Source organism: Aplidium turbinatum, chromosome 8 (genome assembly GCF_918807975.1).
Source record: "Aplidium turbinatum chromosome 8, kaAplTurb1.1, whole genome shotgun sequence".
Taxonomy (NCBI): Eukaryota; Metazoa; Chordata; class Ascidiacea; order Aplousobranchia; family Polyclinidae; genus Aplidium; species Aplidium turbinatum.
The window spans coordinates 22,862,130-22,876,350 of NC_137479.1; the positions used below are offsets into that span (position 1 = coordinate 22,862,130).

At 38.2% G+C, this 14,221-nt stretch overlaps 1 protein-coding gene across 1 annotated transcript; it reads right to left on the reverse strand.

The window, feature by feature from the left end:
- Positions 1–6,884: 6,884 nt before the first annotated feature.
- On the reverse strand, positions 6,885–10,650 carry LOC145775811 (uncharacterized). Its single transcript, XM_082587183.1, has 3 exons — positions 10,377–10,650; positions 9,865–10,031; positions 6,885–8,825 (listed from the first exon to the last, which is right to left on the reverse strand). Exons 1-3 carry the CDS (start codon positions 10,642–10,644, stop codon positions 8,670–8,672), a joined length of 591 nt encoding a protein of 196 aa, XP_082443309.1. The 5' UTR covers positions 10,645–10,650; the 3' UTR covers positions 6,885–8,669.
- Between the last annotated feature and the right edge of the window lie 3,571 nt (positions 10,651–14,221).

Consider the following 14,221-nt stretch of genomic DNA (forward strand, 5'->3'; position numbering starts at 1 on the left):
AACCAGTTCATTCATTTCTTTGGCAAAGCCGAACACCGGATCAGCAGATCGAGTATATGCGGCCATGTTATAACTATTGCAGACCAATTAACTGCAATTAATTGGTAAACTGCCACCGGTAGCCTACTGATTACTTGTATTCAATCAATCAATGTAAAATTCGACGTAGGCTACCGCCACCACTACGAATTACTGTACTGAATACCTGTAATAAATTGCGAATTTTGTTTTAAATTTTCCTCCACTATTGTGAATAAACTTTTCACTGAAACAGAACCCAATTATACTTGCTTCAGTCAGTAGGCCAATACCCTACCTGTTTGCCTTCTCTGAGCACTAATATATACCTGATACCTGAGTACTGTGAGTAGTCCATATTACCTTGCCTTCACTTTTATATCTACCTTACCTGCAATGCTCATACCATGCCTTCACCTTTTATATAGGCTACCAAGTAGCCTACTTACTTGCATACCCTGCCATCACCTTTTATGTAGGCTACCAAGTACTTAGGCTACCGTACTTGTATACGCCTTCATCATCTTAGGCTATCGTACTTGTATACGCCTTCATCATCACCAAGTAGCCTACTTACTTGCATACCAAACCTTCACCTTTTATATAGGCTACCAAGAAGCCTACTTACTTGTATACCCTGCCATCACCTTTTATATAGGCTACCAAGTACTTAGGCTACTTGTATACCCTGCCTTCACCATTTATATAGGCTACCAAGTAGCCTACTTGCATGTTTAACTGTATGATGATTGATGAATCAACCATGTTTGATGGGTGTGCGGCACACAAACTCTGAATATACGCCACTGCAATATCTAGGGTTGCCATCGACATGAACCCCAAAATAAGGACAACAGAAAAATTAAATTTTCATACAAAGTAAAACAAACGTTTTTGAACAAACCTCAGCATTTATACGAGCCATTATATATCACATGCCATATTGTTTGCCAGAAACAATGTGTTCCAGCAACTCATTGTTCGTAAAAAAATACTTTGTGCATCTCAAGACAACTCAGGTCTAGGTTTACTTTTACTGTAGTAGGGATTTGGCTGTCATTCCACTAAGTTTATTCACTAATTGTTGAAAATAAGACAAAATAAGGACTCAAGTCAAAAAGAAGGACATTTCCTAGCAATAAGGACAGTAATATTTTCTAAGATAGAGTTCTTCAAAATAAGGACAAATCTTAGAAATAAGGACGTTATGGCAACCCTGTCAATATCCCTGGAATGGGGTGATTTACCGATTAGGTCCCAGTTGTGCGCCGTCTTCCTGGCGTTCAATTAAAAAATGGTTTTCGATTTCGCCATTTACTCGACAAACCTCCTAAGAAACTCGAGTTGCTAAGCGATCTGTTTCCGACGGCCCACCCTACAGTGAATGATGTAAAATGCTTGCAAAGATGCTATGATATTTTTGTTGCAAACTTGCAGTAACAATGCACAAATACGTCATTGATCAACTACAATACTGTACCACTACCAGTTGCTGCAGCATCTGAGCATGATCAACATGGTAAATATACAGATAGCCTACAGAGGCACTAAACGTCATTCAGGCCTTCAAACAAGATATACGTAATACACCTAGAAATACTTAATGCTACAAAATGCATATGCAATGTCGTGCGTGGCCTAAAAGCACGTAAACTTCTAAAGGGGGCCAGAGGCAACAACCTCAGAACTTGCCTCAGATACCGGTATTTGCTTGCGAATTGAATAAAACTTGTTCCATTGGAAACGACAAAAATTAATGTATTTTCTGAGTAAATTGCGGGCCGTGTTGGATCGCACGGTTTGCACACCCCAAAGACCGGCACTGCTTCAAGTCAGTGTAATAATGGTGTGATGTTTTAAAATTACCCCACTCTCTGATAGGTCTGGCTCTGAGAAATGAACTCATGCTCTTACTGCAATGACAAGGCTACATATCCAATGTAGGCCTACAAACTAATTACTTTATATAAAAAAATTACCCTCAGACGCAGTTAATGTTTTCACTACAAAAAAGGATTCTTAGGCCTAATAATCAAGCAACTGCCTGTTTCATTTTTTATATTCCAAACAACACTAATTACACAAATTTGCTTCAATAGATAAGACAAAACAACGTTTTCTAAACCTAGTCTAAATCCACTTTTGAAATATTCGTAAGAATATTTGCATATAAGCTGCAGAAAACAAGCATGCAAAAGACGTTCATTAACATTTTTGACCCTTTTACACAACCGAAGTTTATCACAAACTATTCTTCCACCTACTGTCAACTCACCAACAGCCCTGTTTAAAATTTGAATACTTGCCAAACAGCAACACTACTCTGCGCAAGAGATTCTTTGCGAGGTCACGTGCCTTCATATCGCGTAGTCACTATACCCCCTCTAGAAAATGTGTAGGAAACAATGGAGAATTAACACAATCTTTACACTTTGCCGTACTACACTAAAATTGCCGTAGTCCAGTCCAATGTATTGGCTTCCTAAAGTAAACAGTTATTTGTCTTTGTGGTCTTCTTCTATCGACCACAGACATATACTGTACAACCAAGCAACCACACGGCATTTAACATAATCCATTAAAGTTGAACATAAACTATAAGCTACAAGCGTTTTCGGCCATACACACGTTAGCCCTTATCAAGTAACAAAAAAATAACTGCTTGTCATATCTACAATGAAAATGAATAACTGTTCAGTGTTCAGTTCAATTCAGTGTTTAGATCAGTTATTCATTTTCATTGTAGATATGACAAGCAGTTATTTTTTTGTTACTTGATAAGGGCTAACGTGTGTATGGCCGAAAACGTTTGTACCTTATAGTTTATGTTCAATTTTAATGGATTATGTTAAATGCCGTGTGGTTGCTTGGTTGTATATGTTTGTGGTTGAAGAAAGTGACCTCTTTACCAAAATTGTATTCTTCAATCGAGTCTTCTAAAGTTCGTTGATACACCACAGATTGACACATTCTTCCGCAACGGAGTTATACACTGACAGGTCCCACCTACTGCACCGGGTGGTAAGCCGAGGGCAAACAAGAAGGTGGTCCGCTGTTTGGGGCTCGGTGCCACAGATACATGCAACTGGGCCCGTGTTGTAGCCCCACTCCATCATTGCATTCTGCTCCATCTTTGTGGTAAAGCAGTACTTTTGAGACTGACTGCCGAGGAAGTCACTGTTTAAATGGGTTAAAAGCAGTTAGGCCTACTGTATATGTGTCGGCTTTGTTTTTTCATGTTGCCGTACGTAATAATTATTTCATACCAGCATACATACTGTAGTCTGATTTTATGCCAATGAAATGCCATTTGCTTATTGCAGTAGTTTTTTTAACTAATATTGCATTGTCTTTACCAGATTCGCCATTGATTTTCTCGGTCTTGTGTTTTTCCAAGCAACTGTTGAATTTTTATGTTTCTCATTATATATTTTTATTGCATTAAATTGTTCAGTTACATTAAATTGTTCACATTGTATTTTTACCGAGTACGGTAGCCTATATTTTGGTTCACAATTCATGCTTTCGTTTATTTTGTTTGAAAAATATACACAAACTTGTTGAGGTGTATTCATTTGAAACTAAGTCTTAGTTTACTCTATGCTAAGTGGTTACCCTGTCAAAGGTTTTGTTTATTTCGGGTCTTAACTTGGCTCTACCGATTCTCACACAGTATATTTTCCCTTGCAACCACATCGACCGACGAGGCAATTTGAGTGTTGCAGATGTGGAGTGGTCGATTATGTCTGTTGGAGAAGTCTTTTGGAGAAGCCTGACACGACACACCACGTAAGGGTTCCAGTTGTCTGCGTCGTCACAGGTCGAACCTTATAGACGGCTGCATTGCCGGTTTTGTAGTCAGACGTAGGCTAATGATGAAGTAATCCACGAGTGGCACGTCTCAACGAGCATTCGCAGCTGCTTTCATTCTGAGAAAATTGCACTCTGGTGAATATTATGGAGAAAAGTTAACTTGTGTTGCCATCTTGTGGTCAGTGCACGCCTTGTCAATGGAGCCGGAGATGCTTGGTCTTTGCAATTTTTAGGTTTTTAAAGTTTACACTGGATATAATAAAGCCATTGGGGCAGTGCCGGATTAACCAAGTGCGGGGCCTGTAGCAGATTAAGTTGATGTACAGATAATGACTGGAAAGTAATTGAATATTTTATAGATTTGATATTTTTTGATTATTAGTGTAGCCGCTCTTGCCCCACCGTGTTTCACAGTTAGGTTAGTTTTTAATCAACTTCAATTTTGAAAATGATCTCTCTCCAGTAGCCTACAATCAGTTACCATCATAGAGATAAATGCGTAACAAATTGTCAATGTTAGGAAACGTGGTGTCAATATTGTTTTCTTTAATCAAAGTAAAATAGTTGAGTTCTGGAGAAGAGCAATCAATAGCAATGTGCTTTACGAATTGGTGTATGCCTTGCGACATTGCTCCAGCGCAGATTGTAGGCTGTCTAATACTGCAAGGAAAACTTCCACCGGGAATCTGTCTTTAGTTGATATTCATTGCATCTCAAACTGAACGGCTGCTGCCTACATCTTATCGTGCGTTCGATTTTGGACAATTCTTCTTGTGCTTGTTGGTCGGTAATCCGACACTTGATTCAGTTTCTGCGCCTCTGACTCAAACTTAGCGAATTGTTCTCTGAAAGTCTGTGGGGATCTTGCCAAAGAGGCACACAACGCTGAAGCAATGTTGAAATTTTGCCGCTTTGTTTGAAGAGAGGCTTGACTTGCCTGGAAGCGATCGAGTAAGCTATATCAAAAAACCACTAAGATTCCAATTTCGAGCAACTCCATTTTCTCGAGGAGTCTATTTACCTGCTGTCGGCATTCTGTCTTTTGCACTTGGTCATTTGCGAGTTTCTCTAGTACCTCCTTTTTGAAAAGAAAACGTTCTTTAATTGCCTTAATGGCATCAGCTCTTGCAGACCATGGTGTTGCAGAGACCCTCTTTAGCACTTCACCACCTGAACACTCCAGAACGGACCACCGGTGTGTTGAAGCAGCAAAGAATTCAAATATTTTCAACGAAGTCAAAAGACTGAACTGTTTCTGGACACGATTGTGCAGCGCATACACCAACTAAATTCAACGAATGAGCATAGCATGGAACATATTCTGCAACAGCACCATTTTTTTTACTAGTGCCTGTAGGCCTACTCCGTTGTATTTCCCGCTCATGTTGGACGCGTTGTAATAACTCTGTCCAACTCCAAGGCAATCGGCAAGATTGATACTCTTCTCACTGGTGTAGGCTACTTTTCTCACAGTCGAATAATCTTTCAAACAACTAGATCGTGGGCTCGTGGCACTCGATCAGGCAGTTAGCCTACCTCCAGCGGAAATTACCGGTTTTTAAAGTTTACAATAATTAGGAAGGGATAAGACGTTGAAACTAAGTAATTTCATCCTACAACTAGAATATTCTCCCATGCCATACCAGTTTGCAAGCCAAAAATTACTTACCACCTATGTTCGACAGTTTTTTTGCAAAAAAATGTTTTGCTCACCAAGCGCGGGGCCCGTAGCAGCTGCTACTATACAGTAGAACTCGGTTAATCCGGATCTTCGCCTAATCCGGATGAAACTGGAAGTACAAATGAGTCAGGTTTGATAGAACCGTCATCGGTTAATCCGGATCTTCGCCTAATCCGGATGGAATCGCTGGTCAAATCGAATCCGGATTAACCGAGTTCTACTGTAGTTAATCCGGCGCTGCATAGGGGGAAACAGCAGTGCCTATCAAGGAAACAAACACTACTTTGTGCGACTGTTGATAACACTGGGCTGCACTGGTATGGTAACCTAGTTATTTTTGTGGGTAAAGCATTGGGACCAACGTAGGCTTTAAACTGAATGCTGCAGGCTTTTTGCTTATGAGGCAGCAATTCAGGCAACATCTCCCAATTGCTGCAATCAAAAATAATTAACTCATTTTTGGAGATTTTTTGTGGAAACAATGCGTGAAAAAAATCAAAACAGAAATCATTCGATTATTGCAGGAAGACCATTCAATAGTGGAGGCCTTTTTTCGGATAGAAGCAAGACCTTGAGCTATCGTAGTGCCGATTAATGACGTCACTTTATTTTTGTTTGTCGTATCCAGGCTTACACCCGGTGGTTGAAGATTTAGATTAAGTGGACAGGAAGGCAATGAAGCCAATTTTCGTGTCCACCTTCAGGCAAGCCTTTAAGTGTCCTGCCAAACACAGCCGCATGCTCTTGAGCAGAGTCGAACCGGCGCCCTCCCAGGGCTCTCACCACTCGGCTAAGCAGCCGACTTCGCTTTATTAAATAGGGGAGATGCAGGACCTGACTTATTATACAGCGCTGTACTTTCTTTACTTCAAAATATATATTTTCGGTTTTGGATCAAGATTTTAGTCCAACTGAATCTTTAGGCCTATGCTCGTACTGGGAAAGCTTCTTGCAGAGCTTAATCCTGGCAGTTCGCAGAGGCTTTGAATCACTGACGCAGGCCCGGTCACCGAGATTGACATAGTGAAGTTTCCGATCGCTGAAGTCTTGTTGCCAGGGAATTATTCCATCCATTAGATGTTGCTGAATGGAGATCAGTGATCAGTCCTTAACGTGCGTTGCTCAAGCGCAGGCTACACCCCGAGAGTCGAACCAGCGCCGCTTGATCTTGAAGCTTCTTCGTTCCAGAAATCACGCTGACTGCGCGGATGCGATCAAATACAAGCCGACCTGGCCTATTATTTTAAGTTTGTTCGAGAAGAAAAGTTCGTTCATTGCAAATTCGAAACGAATTGCCAATTGTTTTTAAACGAATGAGCATTTAGATTTTCTTTGTTGACTAGAGTATTTAATAAAACTAAAAAACATTTTGAATAGCCTAGTCCTAATTAGCTTAGCCTACCACATTAGCATGCGGTAAACCAACAAACAACAAAACCATACTTTTTAAAATGAAAGTCGGCCGCACACCATTGTTAGTGAAATAAAAAGGATTTATGCCACAAAAAGAGTGTTCCATGAATGAAATTACATTGCAAATTCCGTTGCACTTAAACAGAGTCTTTGAAAGGGGTTTAATGCAACAAAACGCCATTTGAACAACTTTTTCAATATTCCGAATCAAGAATCAAAATTTATTTGGACGATTGTGAACTCATTCACATCATTGTATTTAAAAAGATAAAATATGAACGCATTGGTCGAAAAACGTAAAATGTATGACATAAAAAACAAAGCCCAAAGAAAAAGAAATATTTGAAAACAATTTTTATGTTATGAGCAAGAAAAATATTTTTCTTTATTAATACCCTATAGGGATAGGCTATGCATAGGCCTCAGTGACGTTCGGTGGCTTAAACCATTGGGAAAGCAACTTGGAAATATGTTGCAGCAAGGTAGTAGGCACGAGGGGCGTAACCGTCGGGCGAAGCCCGAAGGCGTGTTGCCGAAGGCAACACTTCCAGCGGGGGGTCTGGGGGGCCTCCCCCAGAAAATTTTGAAAAACACTTCCAATTTGGTGCGCTCTGAGAGCATTTCCAAAACAAAATCTTCGGACTTTCCCAGCCCGAGGATAAAGATTCAATCAATCAATCAAACTGGGACTAGTCTAGAATGTTGGCTGCTTTTTTAGACTGAGCACAAAAACTTATTGTCAATGTCATCTGTAAGCATTTACAACATGCATTGGACTGGTGCACTAGTAAAGAGCAAATAATTAGCCTATAAATTAAGCTAGTCCATTCTTGAAGAACACAAGTATGTTTGCTCTGAACTTGTGATGTCAGTCTATTGACCCAAAGAATTTAAAAAACACTTGTGCTGTTTCAGTACTGGTTGGTTAATGTACCCTTTGGAATTGCATGTCTTATTGTAGAATCTATGTTTTTTTTGGTAAGAGAACCAGCTTTATTTTCAGCGTACTCAGTAGCCTATAGTTACAAGCCCGAAAATCACTCATGCGTAGAGGCTGTATTCCTTTCGCCTGAAACCAAAAACAGCCGCTATGAGATACGCATTGACGTCACTGGGAAAGCAAGTTTAACCATAACACCAGATAACACATCTGATTGGCTAAGCAGCTGGTGTCGTTTTGCAAAACGATTGAGGATTGGATAAAACGAAGGCGTTTTTCAATGTAAGGTAAGCACTTTTGAAAGTTGATTTCCCTGGAGCTTCAGTGATGGTTTCTGACAAAAGCGTTTGCGTTAATTGGCATTTATAGGCAGGAAATGCGGTTTGGTGAGGACTTAGATACTCACAAGAGTTACGAGTAATTCTAGTCACGAACACAGTAATTTTCAAGTTAAAATAGACTTGATAAAAATAATAAGAAGTTAAACCTAGAATTCAGTCATTATATTTTGCATAGTTTTCGCTCAGGTAAGCACTGCTTTCCTTGCTTTCCCTCACCGATCGTCACTGATAGGCCTACGTAAAACCAAAACATAAATTATACGCGAGAGGTACGCTACTTTGACTTCAAAGTTTTGACAATTATCGTCAATTTACGGTCGCCTTTCTTTGCATTGGTCAAACTGAAAAAACAACAACACAGCATACGGTGAGTGCTGTCATGGCCAGTTCAACACCACAGTTTGCCAAATAAATAACAGTATAAATATATATAAAAACTTAAAGGTTTTCAAGCTGTGAAACCTCATCTAGGTTTAAAAGATATTAAAGCTTCATTCATTTCTTTGCCAATTTTGGTGTGAATTTTAACGCGTTCTTGTACGACTATCGATTCTTTCTGCAGTTCTTCAATTTGTCTTTTGATAACCTTTTCTTCATTCACATCTTCTTCGCGAGGTGACTAAATGGGAAGAAGTACATTAGTTTGTATAGTTTACCAATAGCGATCAAGAGTCATATCGTAGCACAAACCCAAATTATGAAGTGGTGGAATTGGGCCGGAATGCACAAACCTGTTATTGCAATTTTAATGACTTCAACGAACAGGTTGTTAACATAGGACCATTGCGTCACTATATCTAGCTATACCAGATCAATATGATATGCAACTAATGAGACAACCTGTTGTCGAAGTAATTGAATCTCATCCCTGCAGTTAGGTATCTTTAGAATGCTACAAGTAATTACTTTGACAAAACACTTGCCCTCTAGAATGATAAACAAAAGAAATCCTAAAAATATCGTTTGGGAGAAAATCATCATAGGTTCAAGTATTTGTCACTTAAAGTAGAAAGGCAAAGTTAACCATGAGCTTACACCTATGCCATACATCACAGCATGCACAAGAAGAGCACATCAAATTTTCCTAGCTAGTACACTGATAATTTGACATTCAGTTAACGTCTGAAAATGTAAAAAATGATTTATTTGCTGTTTGAGCTTTTATTTTATTGCGAAGGCCATCATCCTCAAGACGAAGGATAACCATTATTCATCTCAGACGGCAGAATCCGTCATTTTTACATTGATTCAATGCCAGCAAACGTTGAATCAATGTAAAAATAACGGATTTTGCTGTGAGTATATTCTAGTCGATAATTTGACCAATTGAAAGACTCATAATAGCACCAATAACGTATGATAGGTTGAATTCTTAACTCAGGGTTCACAAACCCCAGGGGGTCCAACGAAAGTTTTAATAGGGTCTGTAAATATATGATTACTGATTAGTTTTTAAAAATGTAAAAAAAAAACAGTGAAATTTTTCATTTAGGGTTACTGTTGCAAGTTTAGTTTTAGTACGTTGTATAAAAAAACGCTTTATTTTTATGATTGCTACAGTTTCACCTTTATCAATGTTGTTGAACAACAAAGCTTTAATTGCATGTGACAGTGACACTGTGCTCCACATTGTTCACGTCTTTAATATAAAGACTCACCAAATACATTGCATTGTGAGATTTCAAAACAGCTAGGAATAACATGATTGTGACACATAACCAGAGAGATTTATAATAGGGATGGTCTAGCATAGTAGGAACAGGATGTGTTTCCACGGCGAGAGGTGAGATGGTAAGTGAGTATGGCATTTCATTTCCTTTTTCATCTGAAAAAAGAATATATACTGGTTATACACAGGGTTGTTTTAGCTAACTTCTACCAAAAAATGCTTGTGGGTAAAATCTACAAAATCAAATATTGTTAAGTCTATTGGACCAATATTATACAAGAAATGGCATATTGAACTTTTCACCTTCTTGCACAATCATTGAATTTTACCGTACAGTTATTTCAGTAACAGCTAGATCAATGTTACCACATGGGTTATCATTGCAAGTATAACTGGTGATACACAAATGTAGGCTACATTGTTAAATGCATGCAATCCTTCTTTTAGTAAGGTAAAAAATTATACAAAACTAAGAAAGACTGTATGAAAATATCAAACAACCGGTATTGCTCTGGGCAATTTTCTCCATCAAAAGTCGATAGGCATTTTGAATATTTTCAAATTTTTCTTTGGCATCGTTATCACTTGGGTTTCTATCTGGGTGGTATTCCATCGCAAGACGATAATAAGCATTCTTTATTGTTGTTTCCGTTGCATCAAACGGAATATCCAAGATTTTATACGCATCAAATGAAGAACTCACATAAGACCGAACAATAAACATATTTCTAAAGTTTACTAACTTACAACATTGCTTTAACCACAACATTTTCCTCACTTTATCTAAAATGAATAGTATAACCATAAACCAGTCTTAGTAAAGTATGTAGTAATACAAGGTGTGCATTAGGGACAGAAGTAATATTCTTGCAATTGAGATATCATGACAAGAATGAGAACCTACAAATACAATAATAAACAAGTTTTAGCAAAACACTGTGAACACATATGGTATGAATGGAAAAACATTTGATAATGCTAAGGAATAATTTCTGGAGCTCGTCTTTTAGGTGCAGACAGCTAGGTGCCTGCTAAATAGGTGCGCACATTGTAGCGTCAAGATATTTAGGTGCTATTCCCAGTAAAGTCTATTTCATTAGGTGCTTGATGGAAATACTTCAAACAGTGGCATATGCAGGATTTTCTCAAAAGGGGGGGGGGGGGGGGCATATGAAATGCTTTTCGAATCAAAATGAAAACAAATTAAAAAAAACGCCCATTTGCTGATTATAACCAGCAAGTTATATTGTATAAGATTAGCTTTTGTATGTTTACTGTGTTTTTCACATATTTTTTTTATTTGCAGTGCTTAATTGCGCATTTTCTGTATTTTGTTTATTGCTTATAAAAATATTCATTCTTACACCTCCTGCACCTTTTCAAATAAAAGAGCTTGCTGAAGGAGTTCTTGGTTGTACTTGCATAGTCAGGCACTGCATAATCAAGAATTTTTGATAAATGATTATAAGTGTAATTTGACACATCGAATAGCACCTAAATGATCCGGCGACCACAATGTGCTGCACCTAAATATCCTGATGCCATAATGTGTGCACCTAACTGTCTGCACATAAAATACATGGACCCATAACTCCACCTCATGTTTAAGTCGCTGGCCAAAAGGTCTATCATTGTACCATTCCCGGATCAAGATGTTTGCCTGAACTTATCACACCAGTCAATTCCTGTTTCTAAACCAATGGTACTTATTTTGTTACACAGTTAAGCTATGCTGCAAGTTACAGTTTGCGGAGCAGGTATACAAGTTCCCCCCCCCCCCCCTGGTAACTTATGACAAAGACAGGACTCGACCAAACATATAGGGTGAAACTACTTTACCTTTGCTTTACTGTTCACACACTTCAATCCTCATGTTTTGGACAATTCCTCTTTGTCATGAGTTACCAAGGGGGGGGGGACTTGTATACCAGCTCCCAGTTTACAATACAGCTAGAGCAATAAGGTTGTTTAAAAAGTTAAAACAAAGCGGGAAAATTCACGAACTTATTCTTAAGGTCACATGTCCCACTTCCATAACCTATGCACTTATTGGTTGGTTTCCTCCGAGTTTTACAATGGCCTCAATTATTTGTAAACTATTCTGTTCCTCTGTGCAAATGATATAATAGTCAACAGACTCAAACTTCATTCAGCCAATGACACCAGTCAAAACACGTTCAATTTTAGGAAAGTTATAGTTTGGCAAAAGCACAGCTTGATCATCATCATACGTATTGTTGTTTACAATTTAATACGCCAAAATCTATTGTGTCACACCATGTCAGCTCATTGCAATATAGATTGCAGCATTGAAAACAATTTGAGATGATCTTAAAGGCAGTTTATCATCAACTAAAAATAACACAGCCTTTACAATTCATACAGTAGCATGTCTTTATGTTTTCAATCATGCATTGATCTATATTGCAGAATATACCACATTTTGCGAAACTGAAGACTTGTTCTTGTCAGTGCCATCTATCATCTTAGAACAAGTACAATCAAACACATTGCCATAATAGAATTTTTTAATGGTAATAATTAGTGTGACTAATTAGTCATTATATCCTACATGCAATTGGTGGTGTAGGCTAAATGTTTCCCTATAATCCTTGTATTCATTGTTCTCCACTAGTCCAGAGTTTACACCAAAACAGTCCCTATTTTAGGGTAAAAATCAATGTGGGAGGTTGAGGTGGATGGATCAGTTCAAAAAGATTTACAAAATAGAGTGCATTTTAGCATATTTCAGCATAAACTACTCTATATAATATTCAATCAGCGCAGCAAGAGAACCAAAGTAAAAAAATTCCTTAACTTTATCTCTAAGTAGGCATGAAATTCCTATTTTAGAGACAAATTTCCTGAAAATGAGAATACCAGTGCTCTCACAAATGCAAAATTTCCAAAATCGATCTTCAAAATTCCCTAAATTGTATCAGAATTCCCTAAATTTGCAAAAACAAAAAAAAATAGATGTGGTGTTGCAGGAACAACATTTGAAAGGACATGACATTGAAAATTAGAATGTTTCTGAAATTCGGACTTGAGACAAGCAACATCTTTGTTCCATACAGAACACATTGATTCTTTATGATTTTTTATTCGTCTCACCACCGACTACTCTTGAATTTCTGTTTTTTTGGAATCCATTCGGAGCAAAATATTGGCTCCTCTAGTTTTAATTATTAGCTACTCCACTATAGTCCAGTGTTCACTGCATAGCAGTAGCCTACCCATTGTTGGATGAAAATTTATGTGGGAGGTTAAGATGGATGGATCAGTTTACAAAATTAAGTGCATTTTGAAAGATTTCAACACAAACTACACTACATCCAATCAGTGCAATAAGTGAGTTTACCAAAGCATGAAAATTCATCATTTCCCTAAACTTGTTCTAAAGTAGGCACCCCAATCTCTGGTCTGGACAAATTTCCTAGAAATGAGAACACTGGATTTCGGAAACTGGAGAACACCCAGGCAAACACTGCCTCCAGGGGACCGAGGCTATGCTGGCGATGCCAATGCCATTCCAATTCCATTTCCATAGCCGCTGTGGTCACAGAGGCTCTGGTCACCGGGCGTCACTCGGGCATGACTTCACGTAGTCAAGCGTATCTTTTTGCGAAACCCAAGGTCGCGCTTACACCAAGTAGTCTACTCATAAATTCAACACAAATAAATAATGTGAAAACTAAAACGCTAAAAATACTAATGAATGAAGCTATTTTTAGACATCAGTATCTTATTTATTTAATTTGACAAAATTTAATTGAGTAAACCGAAGCAAACACTTGAAAGGTAGGCAATTTGTAGGGTGGCAATTGACTAGTAGACCGTATGGTCGTCTCGTTGTCTCCCTGTCGGTATGGGAACTTGTGTAACTTTTGTACTGTGTATATTGCATATTTCAAACATGTACCTATGTTCCTGTTACTGACAAATAAAACATTGATTGATTGATTGAAAGGCAAAGATCGCATTCATGTGCGTTCGAAAAGACATGGCCACATCCCTCTTTTATAATACATAATTTTACCTTTGAAAATGTCCCAACACAATGGAAACAATGAAAATAAAAAATTCAGAAACTTCTCAAATATCCGATATACTTTTATGAATATTGAAAGGTTTAGGTGTTAATCAAGAGCATTATCGTTTTTAGCAGTGGTTGCAACGTTTGTTTAATAAATGCGAAAGTAAAAGCAGAAAAACGAAGTTGTTTTATTGCGTCATTGACGTTTTGTACACCATGACAAATGTGTCTGCTGCCTACGCTAGGCTACATCACTCAAAAGGATGTGCGATGTTTTCTTCCAATTTCGTGGCATTTTTAAAGAATCTCG

Coding starts and splice junctions, on each gene's coding strand:
- LOC145775811 (XM_082587183.1), bottom strand. CDS start 10,644: ATGTTGTGGTTAAAGCAATGTTGTAAGTTAGTAAACTTTAGAAATATG. Junction 10,032..10,376: donor AATTGCCCAGAGCAATACCG/GTTGTTTGATAT, acceptor TTCTTTTTTCAG/ATGAAAAAGGAAATGAAATG. Junction 8,826..9,864: donor CTCACAATGCAATGTATTTG/GTGAGTCTTTAT, acceptor CTTCCCATTTAG/TCACCTCGCGAAGAAGATGT.